This window comes from Haliaeetus albicilla, chromosome 8 (assembly GCF_947461875.1).
Source record: "Haliaeetus albicilla chromosome 8, bHalAlb1.1, whole genome shotgun sequence".
Classification (NCBI taxonomy): domain Eukaryota; kingdom Metazoa; phylum Chordata; class Aves; order Accipitriformes; family Accipitridae; genus Haliaeetus; species Haliaeetus albicilla.
The window spans coordinates 11,114,826-11,125,473 of NC_091490.1; the positions used below are offsets into that span (position 1 = coordinate 11,114,826).

The following is a 10,648-nucleotide window of genomic DNA, read 5'->3' on the forward strand; positions in this document are numbered from 1 at the left end:
AATGTTCTTTCTGGCTTCTTTTCTTGCCTCCTCAGGAAAAGGACAGAGAAGAAAACAGTGACAGAACTGTTCACGTCATAGGGAACAGCTCTCTCTTTGGCAGCTATGCTCTGGCTTCTTCACTACCTTTATTTCTCCACAGAGGAGGGGATAAAATTAAGAAATTAAACTCTGAGGATGAATAAGAATGCCTGCCAGCCAACCATATGCTCTGGACTCTGGTTCACCATATCAGAAGCTTTACAGAATAGAACTCAGCATCTTCTTATTAAAAAAAAAAACCACAACATAAACACTTATTTTTTGCTCTCTCCCTATAATGAGAAAAAGAGCTAGACAGCAAAAAAGGGAGATGGGAAAAGGAAGTCTGAGGTCTACAAAGAGTAACTGAGTTTCTAATGTTAAGTCACATTGACAGCTTGTAATTTAGGAGTCTTTACCAATGTCTTCTTTAAGACTTTCTTTAGCTCCCTTGATGAAATAGGCACAGGACAGAATTGCTCTAAAATCAGCCCTAAATGGCAACGAAATCCCAAAAGAGGTAGGTAGAGGTATTTATGTAAAACAATGGTTCCTGATCTTCCAGAATTCAGCAGCACTCCATCTCTCCTTTGATAAGGAGGAGCAATGATGCTTACAGAACATATTTGCTATGTTTAATCTATATTTGCTTTTATGGAATCTGTAATGTGAATATTAAAAACTACACTTTATTGCAAATGCAATCTGCATTACTAGCAATATGTCCATTTGATTCTGTTTATTTGCTTGAATTTTGGAAATAAACCTCCATCTTCTTCAGATTAAGTTTCATCCCAGCTTACACATTTTGATAGGAAGTTAGAAGACAGCTCTGAGTGTTGTGAGCTGTTAATCATAGGGTCCGTGGCTGGGGGAGCAGAACAGGAGCTGCAACAGAGCTCTGATCAGCAGCCTGAGAGACAGAGATGTAGCGAAAGCTCAGAAGCAAAGTGTCAACTGAACTCCAAAAGCCTGCTGCTTCACCTATCAAACTAAAGGGAAGACTCATGGTAGAAATAACCAAAGAACACTAAATTGTTATGAAATCTATGTACAGGGCTCATCACAATAGAGGTACTGCTTTTAATAGCACTGATGGCACCTAGAGGGAAAAGAAAAAAAAAAGAGAAAAAATTTATTATATTTGAAGCACAGAAGTTCTGATTAGGAAAAAAGAAAGATCTCTTCAATTTCCAGGCTTGCCACGCAGCAAGGAAAGCATGGTAACAGCTTCTTTGCAGCTGTGGAGGCAAAACAAATCTGACTAGCACTCTGGGGTTTGGCCAGTTTCTCCCTGCTGGTCACTGACTGCTTTCCAAAAACACGAACAGGGTGAGAAGTCAGTGGAAAAGATCCTTTGCCATTCCTTCAAGAAAAAAAAAAAAAAAATCAAAATATAAAGACAACATGAAAGGCAGGATAAGCTTTCCAACCTAATGTTTATAAGCACTGGTGGACCAATTTGCACTATGTCCTGAATACATGGAGTAGAAATATCCACATAGCCATAATGTTACAAAACTCTCTCTCACATGACACACCCAACTGTGGTAATGCAATCCCCGAAGTTGTAAAAAGACAAGTATCAAACAGTAGTGGAGAAGTAACTTTGTGATCACACTGTTCCAGGCTGCTGCCAGAATACTACCTATTTTTGGTGCACACGCTCCAAGAACAATCAGGGGGAAAGCACAAAGTCCTAGAAGTAAAAGAACTCAGTGTCTTCTGTTCCAACTGAAGCTAGATTTTACATTTCAAATACTTATACATGGAAAAGATATCAAATAGTAGAGAATTTTTACTGCCTGTGCTAGCATAGGCATATTCCACAGCTCAAAGTTGGACATTAGACAAAACAAGCCTTGAAATAAGATGTGGTTTAGTTTCCTAACTGCAGGTATAATTAAACATTGGCAGAGCTTTCCAGAAGAGGTGACAGGCACACCATGATCTAAGGCTAAGATAAGATCAATTTCTAAGAGAGAAGTTTTAATTTATCTTTCAGGAAAGCTCCAGAGCCTACACATGTGGGGAGATCACACTGCATAACCACAGTAATCCATTTTGGCTTTGGGACATACAGATCTACAAAGTTTCAAAGACACCTGGAGAGAAAGGAATACTTTTCCTGCTCTCAGAAAGTTTGCAGCGCTACAGTTCCAAATGACTATAATAGTCAAATGATTTGATTGTAAAGTCAGTTACTTTGTTCAAAGCTCAGGAAATACTTTCTATCCAATTCAGAAATGACAAAATGTAGTGTGGGGAATACCCAAGATCATCCTTCTTCAGGCACACCAAAACTGACAGCTGGAGATAAGTCTACTGCACTGACTGCCCTACAGAAAGGGCTCCCCCAACACAAAACTAACCAGGACTAAGGAGGTTTTTCATCCTTCTCAATATTATGTATGCAGCTTGCCTGCTGGCATCAGCTGAACATTTCCCATACAATGAACGTACGGGGAGCCTCCAGGTTTAGCAACATTTCAGTCCAACTCTACGTCAGCAGCAGCCAAGCTAAACTTTACACAAGACAAAGGGTCCATCTAACCCAAAATACCGCCTCTACAACTTGCAGTCCCTCTACCGGCTCCCTGAACTGCTTGTTGAGATTTTGCTACTGTTTTCCCCTTTGTTTCTTTATTATCCCTCAAAATCACAAAGTCATGGAATCTACTCATAAAACTTCTCCTGGCCCTGGCCATCCATGGCAAGAGAAGAGGGAAGCTTGACAGAAGCGAGGGTAAAATGCTGACAAGCGTGGTGTCTGTTTCTGTTCCCTCATCCTGTCACATCTCCGAGCAAAGCACCACTGGGCAGCAGCCACTAGCTCCCTGGATGCCTTTAGAGCAGAGAAGGCTGTTCAGGGATATTCAGTGCTCAGTGTCCTGTATTTTTACTCTTTTGACCCTCAACCTCCATGCCCCCAGACCTACCACAATACTACAGCTTTCCTTGTATGTGTTCCCCTCTTGCTCTTCTAGACACTGAAGAGTCCTTTATATGGTAACTTTGACTTCTACCTGAAGTAGAAAATGCTAATAAAAGCACCTCTGACAAATACTGGCTATGATCCATGTAGGATCTTTCACAATAAATATCACGATGTCTCAAACTAATTATGTAAGCATGACATGGAAACAATCTAACGCTTACAATATGCCTCTGGATGAGGGTGACTGTCACTCCTAAGCAACAATAACCTTCACCTCAACTTTCCATTTTTGTCCTTCAATGTAGTCACCGAACATACAACGATTAAGCTGATGCTTTACAGAAACCCAGGTGGGCTGTGTTTGACAAAGATGCCCTCGCTCAATGAAACCAAACTGCCATGGGATAAGAAGGACAATTCAACTACGAATTAATGACCGATTAACAGATAGGAAATAAGAAGTTGGAACAATTGGCCTTTTTCCCAAAAAAGAAGGATCACCAGTGGAGTCCCACAAGGATCTGTTCTGGGATCAATTCCTTCAACATTTTAAAGCAAAATCTAGCAAAGAAGCTTAGCACTTACGTGACAGAGTCAGCTGACAATGCTTAAAGTTATTCAAGGTTGCAAAAGCGATGGCCAAAGATCTGAAGAAGACCTTAATGATACTGTTTAAGTGGGCTGTAAAATAGCAGATAAGATTAAATGTAGATAAATGTAAAGGGATGCATAATGTAGGAAAAAATCCTAAATTTATATACACAATGACAAATTCTGAATAGCTATTACACTTAAAAGAGTGATTTTGGAGTTATAATAGACAGTTCCATGAAAGCGCCAACTCAATGTTTAAAGATCGTCAAGAAAAAGCAGGTAGGAGATTAAAGAATAAAACTTCATATGCTATATAAGTTTACAGGGTGTTATATGCTCAAATACTGTAGCCAGTCCTGGTTACTGTTCCCCAACCCTGTTCCTCTGATACCTGCATCACTAACTCCAGTCAGGAACACACCTGCAAAAGGTGCAAAGAAAATAGCAAGGACAATGAAAAGGATAGAGTCACTTCTTTCTAAAACTCCTCTGGAAAAGTCACAAGCAAGGGATGGTAAATAAAATAAAAAGTTATCAAGCCATAAGCTACACAGAAAAACATGGATTCTCTTTTTCGCTGCCTCTTCCAATACAAGAATTAACAAACAAGGCATGAAACAAGCAGGTAGAAAGTTCAAAAACAAACAAAAAAGAAGTGTTTTTTCCACACCAAATGTATTTAAGCCTTATAACACTCAGCCACAGGATGCTGTGGATGCTACAAGCATACATGGCTTCAAATACCAATTGGACAAATTCATAGAAGAAAAAACCCACTGGGGGCACTAAAAACAAATATCACCTCTAGTTCCGGAAACCTGTGAGCCACAAATTACTGGAGGCTGGGAGAGGTATTTCCTCAATATACACTATACTCTTCTCCAAGCATCTGCTTTTGGCAGCTCAGAGAGGCAGGATACTGGGCTAGAGGGATCTTTAATGTGACCAAGAACAGTTATTTTTATGTTCTTACGTAACTCATAAAAAAGTGAAAACATTAATCGTATGTACATGTCAGAACGACAAGCACAGCACATTAAAGGACCAGATTTTCAAAGGCCTAAAGGTCAGCACAGTGACTAACTACTACAGTCACAGTTTGATAAGTATTTTTTCCAACATTACAGTAGCTTAGTCTCCCCCAACCACAAACTTGTGCAAACGTATGGCAAACAAACTGTGAAATCTGAATTTTATTCAGAACGGTTCCCTGCAGCTGTGCACACTGCTGCATTGGTACAACTGAGGGCATACTACAGGCTTGGAATAACAATGCTACTTAAATCAGAAGTGGCCCCAGAGGAAATATTTGTCAGGCTGCAAGCTGCATCAGTGGAAATGGAGCATCGCATCACACTGTCTTTTGTATCTCAGAAGGCCCTTTCCACCACATCCACCCTACCAACTCCTGATGTTTAAAGAAATACTGAATTATTGATATTAAAGACAGAAATGCTGTGAGTAGACTTATCTGTCCTGTTTATTAAATTTGTTCAACTCATCTATTTCCAGTTGCTTACCACATTTACAAAACTTCCACCACTTCAAATGGAAGACAAAAGGGGAGAGGGGATGAGAGGTTCTGCTTTGAAATTTGGGGAGGCATCTCACACAGGTTGAGTAGAAGCTTTCTTAACTTTAGCTGCAAAACTCCTCGACGACTCCATCACACTGAATACTCACCAGCACGTAAAGATCTGTTCCTACAAGTCACATCAGGTCTTAGTCAGAGCACCCAAGCTAAAAACAAACTGGCAGTATCTCCCATTAAAAAGCCTTGTGCATCTCAAAAGCTGGCACTTCTGAATTTGCAGCCTTTCCTGTTTTACCATGTTAATGTTGTTTTGGTGAAGGTTCCCAAGTGTTCAATACACTCTGTGGTACGTAGTGTGTTCTGTATGCATGACTCGTAAAAAGTTTAGTTCACAACTACCAAGAACGGAAATAATTTACTCTAATTTCCATGTCAATATCATATACAATATATCAAAACAGTACAACAAACACCTTGCTATTCCATTTGATAGCTCTACCAACCAACAACTATTTTAATGGAGAGTCGGGAAGAAACTAAGTCAGCTCTTCTGCTTTCAGATTATTATTTTTTTCCTGAATAAGGATATTAGTGTTCTTTAATTGTTTCAGGAAGTGATAAGCATCAAAAGCAGCAGCAGCTCTTAATCACTTGGCTTAACAAGGCACTAGAGAATAAAATATAAAATAAAAAATTTTAAAAATAGAGCTCTTTTCTTCCAGGGCCCAGTCCGAGAAATCTCTATTCAAGAGATACCCACTAGTCAAAGCCAAAATACAAGTCTCCTATAATTAAAGGCAATGTAATGCAGCTTTTCTAGAAAAAACTAAGAAATTTAAAAAAAAAAAAAAGTAAATCTATGCATCTACAATAATGACATAAACTTAAGTCACCTTTTTGACAACAAAAGTCAAATAACCTAGTTTTTCACTTTGTTCCTAAAAATGGCAAAACAAAGCAGTGAATTACTGCATTCTGGGAGTCTTCATACTTGTGATACTTTTTCCTTCTCTTCAAAAAAAAAAAAAAAAAAAGGCACATTAGTTGCCATCTACATTTTTAAACTGCTAAGTCTGCTCCTGCATTTTCCTCTCTTGTAAAACTAGGAATATGAAAACACATCGAAACAAAGTTTAAGATCTCTTGGGTCTCTGATCCCTGTGACCCTAAGCAGCAATCAGTAGATCCTTTTTCTGTGGGGGTGAAAGACCTAAAAGCAGATCCATTGAACTTAGGCACTCTCACTTTTAAGTGAGCCTATGCCTTTTCGAATATCTGCAAAGGTATGTTTCCTAAATAAACCACCACTTCTTGCACTAAGAATTAAGACCTAAGAAATGCTGGAAAATGCATCATAACTAATGTCACAATTAGGAGTGACCTACAGAAGGTTACTAGCAAGAAGCATTCTGTAATTATTACTACCAGCAAGCACAGAACACGAACTAGATTTCGCCGCATCCTCCCTCGCTTCTTCACCGCCGTGCAGGCAGGACTTCTGCCACCCCGACGACTCCCCCACCGCTCCCTCAGCGCCACGCCGTCAGAACCCTGACAGGCCGCCACATCCACCCCTCCCTCTCCTGGGGCCATCTACCTGAGGATGCCCACGTCACGTGGGAGGATGCTCGCAGGATGCAGCCTCCCCCCCAGGCCGACCCCCCCCCGCCGAGCGCAGCACCTCGCCTCTCCCCGACCCTCCGCCTCCCGCCAACCCCCGGACACTCTCCGCCCCCCCCCGGCCCGGGCCAGGCGCACCCCTCACCCGCGACTGCGGCAGCCGCAGCCCGGCCGGGCGCGGAAGGCGGCACCGCCGGGCGCCCCCGCCCGCCGCCGTCCCCGCCACGCGGGGCGCGCGTCTCCATGCCAACGGCCGCCACCGGCACGGCCCCCCCCACCTCCGGCCCTACGACCCGGCTTTACCCTCTCCAGCGCCTCCCGGCAAGGCGCCCCCGCGGCCCTGGCGTCCTCCGGGTCCTTCCTGCCGCCGCCCCCCAGCAGGGTGGCTCTCCGCTCCGCCGCGCTGGCGGCCACCGCCCGCCCGGGCTCCCTCCGCGGCGGCGGCGGCGGCGGCGGAGCCGCTTTGTCCCCCCGGGAGCGGCCCTTCCTCATCGCGGCGGCTTCTCCTCAGCGGCGGCTGCGGCACGACTCGGGCCCCCGATGCGCGGAGCCGGCCATGGCCGGCGGGAGTCACGGAGAGCCGGGGCGGCGCCGCCGCCACCGTCGCCGCCACCACCTGCGCGCGGGGCGGAGGGACATGCCCGCCCGCCGCCGCCGCCGCTCCCGCCGCCCGCCTGTCAGGGAGCGCGGGCGCAGCGGCTGCCGCGGCGCCGCCCCCCCGCCGCGCGCCCGCCCGCCCGCCCGCTGCCTATCGCGAGAGCACCGGCGTCGCGGCGGGGAAGAGGCGCGAGACTTGGCGGGGAGGAGGGAAGGAGGGGAACGCGCGAGACTTGTCACGAGGGGCGGGCGGGAGGTGCGAGGCGGGAAAGGGCGCGGGGCAGCTTGGGAAGGCAGCGGGCGCCGCTGAGGGAATGGCGGTCTCGCCGACGGGCAGCGGGGCCCCGCACGCTGCCCCCGCCAGCCCTGCGCGGCTCCCTGCACCGCCGCCGGTGGGAACACACGCAGAAGGGAGGAATACACCGCGGGGGGACCACAGCAGTCCGGCAGCCTGGCTCCCGGTAGGGCTGCCCGGGCAAGTGACGCCTCCGGGCTGCAGATGCTCTGCTGCCCTGCCATGAGAGGAGGGACAGGGCTGCCTCGTTGCGGTCGCAAAAGGAGGCTCAGAGGTGTAGACTGAGGATGCACAATGCAGTAGTGTCTCCGGGGAGGGGGGGGCGGTGTTTCTGCCCCCATCGTTATCATCCGGGATCAGCTCAGGTGTCCAGCAGCAACCAGCTTCCGTGTCAGTAAACTCTTAACTGCCCCTGGAAATGTAAGGTGAGCGCAGGACCTTTCCTGTGGTGTCACCAGTAGCAGGTAGCATTTGGGAAAACGCCACACTTCTTTGTTCCAAGAGGCCCGCCGACTCCTCCAGTGTGATATGGTGGGAATCAAGCCCCAGCCCCCGGCAGCGCTGGGGTGACTGGAGCCTCTCTGGGCAGCCCCCAGCCCTCTGCAGGAGCACTGAGGTGCAGGAAGACGTTTACCAGCTGTGCCGTCAAGTGCTACAGCCCACTTTTTCATGGAGAGTGGGATGGCATCAGGAAGCAGATTAAGATGTAGTTCCCTGTCTCAGTAGAAAAGACAAACCAGCAGAGATTCATTACCTCAAGGAGTAATCAGAGCATATATCATCATCTTGTGTTTCATCTCAAGAATTCACACCCTCTCAACATTTTTGTCTTTGCAAATTATTTCCTGAGGGTATAAGTTACCAGTTTCGGGATTCATTTTTCACAAAAGCGACTTCAAAGTTGTCCCTTTTTTTTCACTATTACATAAACAGGAACCTTGCTACTGCTGCAGAAAAAACAATTCCTCCTCCCTTTTTACCAAGCTGAAAAGGCTTATACATCTTCAATCAGGTAATCTGATTTTATAATTTTTTATTTGTTTTGTACAAAGAAAGACAACAAAAATACACTTTCAAACAACTTATTGACGTAGATGGGTGGGAGCGTTTTTAACTCATTATTAAGAATATTTAAATTCTTGCTGAAAACTATTTCAGGATGCTGGATTAGTCACAGAGATTTTTTTTCCATCATAATTGTATATGATAGAGATGGACAACCATGTGGAATTTCCCAGCTGGGAATCCTGCCCTAACTAAATGTAAATAATGCAAATTTATGGAATCTTGGCATCCATGATAATGTGAGTCTATTAGGATGGCACGGTGCCTCATCATAATTTGGCTGGATCTTTGCCCTGTTGCAACATAGATGCCAATTAGTTATTTGTTGGTTATGGCCTGTGGGCCACCTTGCACTGGCTTACACCTGTTCGCTTCATGTGCCAAAAACGAATTCATGAATACGGGAAGAAAAGTCACAATGAGAATTTGAATAACACTACCTGCCTTTGAAACATATTAAAACCAAGTCTTAATTGTTAGCTTTAGATAGAATTGCAAATAATTGCCTCCTGGTTCAGTATTTTATGCAAAACAATTTAAAAATCTTTTTGATCTCTCCGAATCAAAAAGCCATTTGGGGGTTAACAGGACATTTTACTTGTGAAAAGATTGCATTTGGTTTGCTTCTGGATTATTTCCTTCTCTGTTTAATCCCTGTTTAGTATTTTGGACTCAAGGTATCTTTCCAATATTTTTGAAACAAAAGGAACAGTGAGGTTTCACGTTGAAGGAATAGGAAAAATATTCCTCATTTTACTGATTCTCCCAAGTTTTTTCCATTTAAACTCATCACTGAATATGACCTGAATCTGCAGACCAATCTGAGTGACCTGATTTTTCTTTTCCGTATGAGCTAGTTTTCTGAACTTGTTTTTTTTTCCAACTTTAAATAAAAGTGAACGAATCATGAGAGGCTTGGCAGGTAAAAGGGGTACAGATGAATGAGACAGAGCATGGTGTGATGTGCCTACAATCACAGTGTTTGTTTCCAGAAATATTCTGTCACATCCAAAAAAGATAGAAGAGTAATTAATAAAGGCTTATAAAGGGGCTGATTCTTATGTTACCCAGACTGACTGACATGGAGCAAAAGCAGAGAGAGCCTCTGTAGCTCACTTACTGATACTCAGCTAATACTCAGTTAATTCTGTTTCTCTTTGCAGTTCCAGATACTTCCTTTCCCTGGCTTCCACCTTCCATTTTCTCCATGTAAAGAAGGTCTCAGCATGCCCTTCTTGTTCAGAAGGTAGCTGGAACGATGCTATCCAGGAAGAGTTCTCTTCCATTCTTCTCTAGCTGGTTTAAAGGGACTTTTGGTAAGACAGAACACAGAGTCTAGTCCAGCTTATTCCATAATGTTTTCTGAAATGACATAAATCCATCTGCAGCATTTTTATGACTGCTGAGCACACAGCTACAGCAATAATTCCTGGAGCTGGAATAGAGGTACACAGCTTGAAGCTGTGAGGTTAAAACCTCTTTATTCCAAACAGAATAGGAAATGCTAAATAGTAGAAGTTATTAGGATGCTGCTGAGCAAGAGAATTTCCTCTACAAAATGAAATACTTAATCATTTGAATTCTTATTAAGTTCGAACATTTAGCAAAACTGCTGCCGCACAAAACCCAGCTGATCACCTGTTTTCACTGTTTCCACAGCAGAACTGCATCTCTAATGCCACGAAACAAGTATATTGCTAAGGCTTGTCATTTGTCATTCTGCTCACAATATACACATAATCTTCACTCTCAGTATTTCTGCTCTGTGTGAGACAGAGGAAATGGCTTTAGTTGTTTTGCATGTTAAACTGTCACTCACCTTCTGTTAGTGACCCAGTTCTAATGGTATTCACAGAGAAGTTTTGGTCTTTACACTGGAATACTAATGTTTGGCAATTGGCAATATGCAGTCAGCCCGGAAGACGGCACAGTACTTTGGGATGTTGTACTATACCTGCACAGAATGTCATTAATGACAAGTAAT

General features: G+C 44.3%; 1 protein-coding gene and 1 long non-coding RNA gene across 7 annotated transcripts in view; one reads left to right on the forward strand and one right to left on the reverse strand.

Annotated features, from left to right (window-relative positions):
• The window catches only part of MAST2 (microtubule associated serine/threonine kinase 2), a 198,834-nt gene extending 191,417 nt beyond the window's left edge, over positions 1-7,417 (reverse strand). For 4 of the 6 annotated variants that reach the window (XM_069788840.1, XM_069788839.1, XM_069788842.1 and 1 more), the window contains exon 1: positions 7,011-7,417. In XM_069788840.1, the coding sequence (XP_069644941.1) occupies positions 7,011-7,199 (189 nt within the window). In that variant the 5' untranslated portion in view covers positions 7,200-7,417. The remainder of the gene's footprint in view (positions 1-7,010) is intronic. The other 2 variants (XM_069788843.1, XM_069788841.1) reach the window with 1 other exon arrangement.
• Positions 7,418-7,575: 158 nt separating this feature from the next.
• Positions 7,576-10,162, forward strand: LOC138686375 (uncharacterized). Its single transcript, XR_011325714.1, has 3 exons — positions 7,576-7,765; positions 8,533-8,611; positions 9,828-10,162. It is a non-coding gene; the product is annotated as an uncharacterized lncRNA (long non-coding RNA).
• Positions 10,163-10,648: the final 486 nt, after the last annotated feature.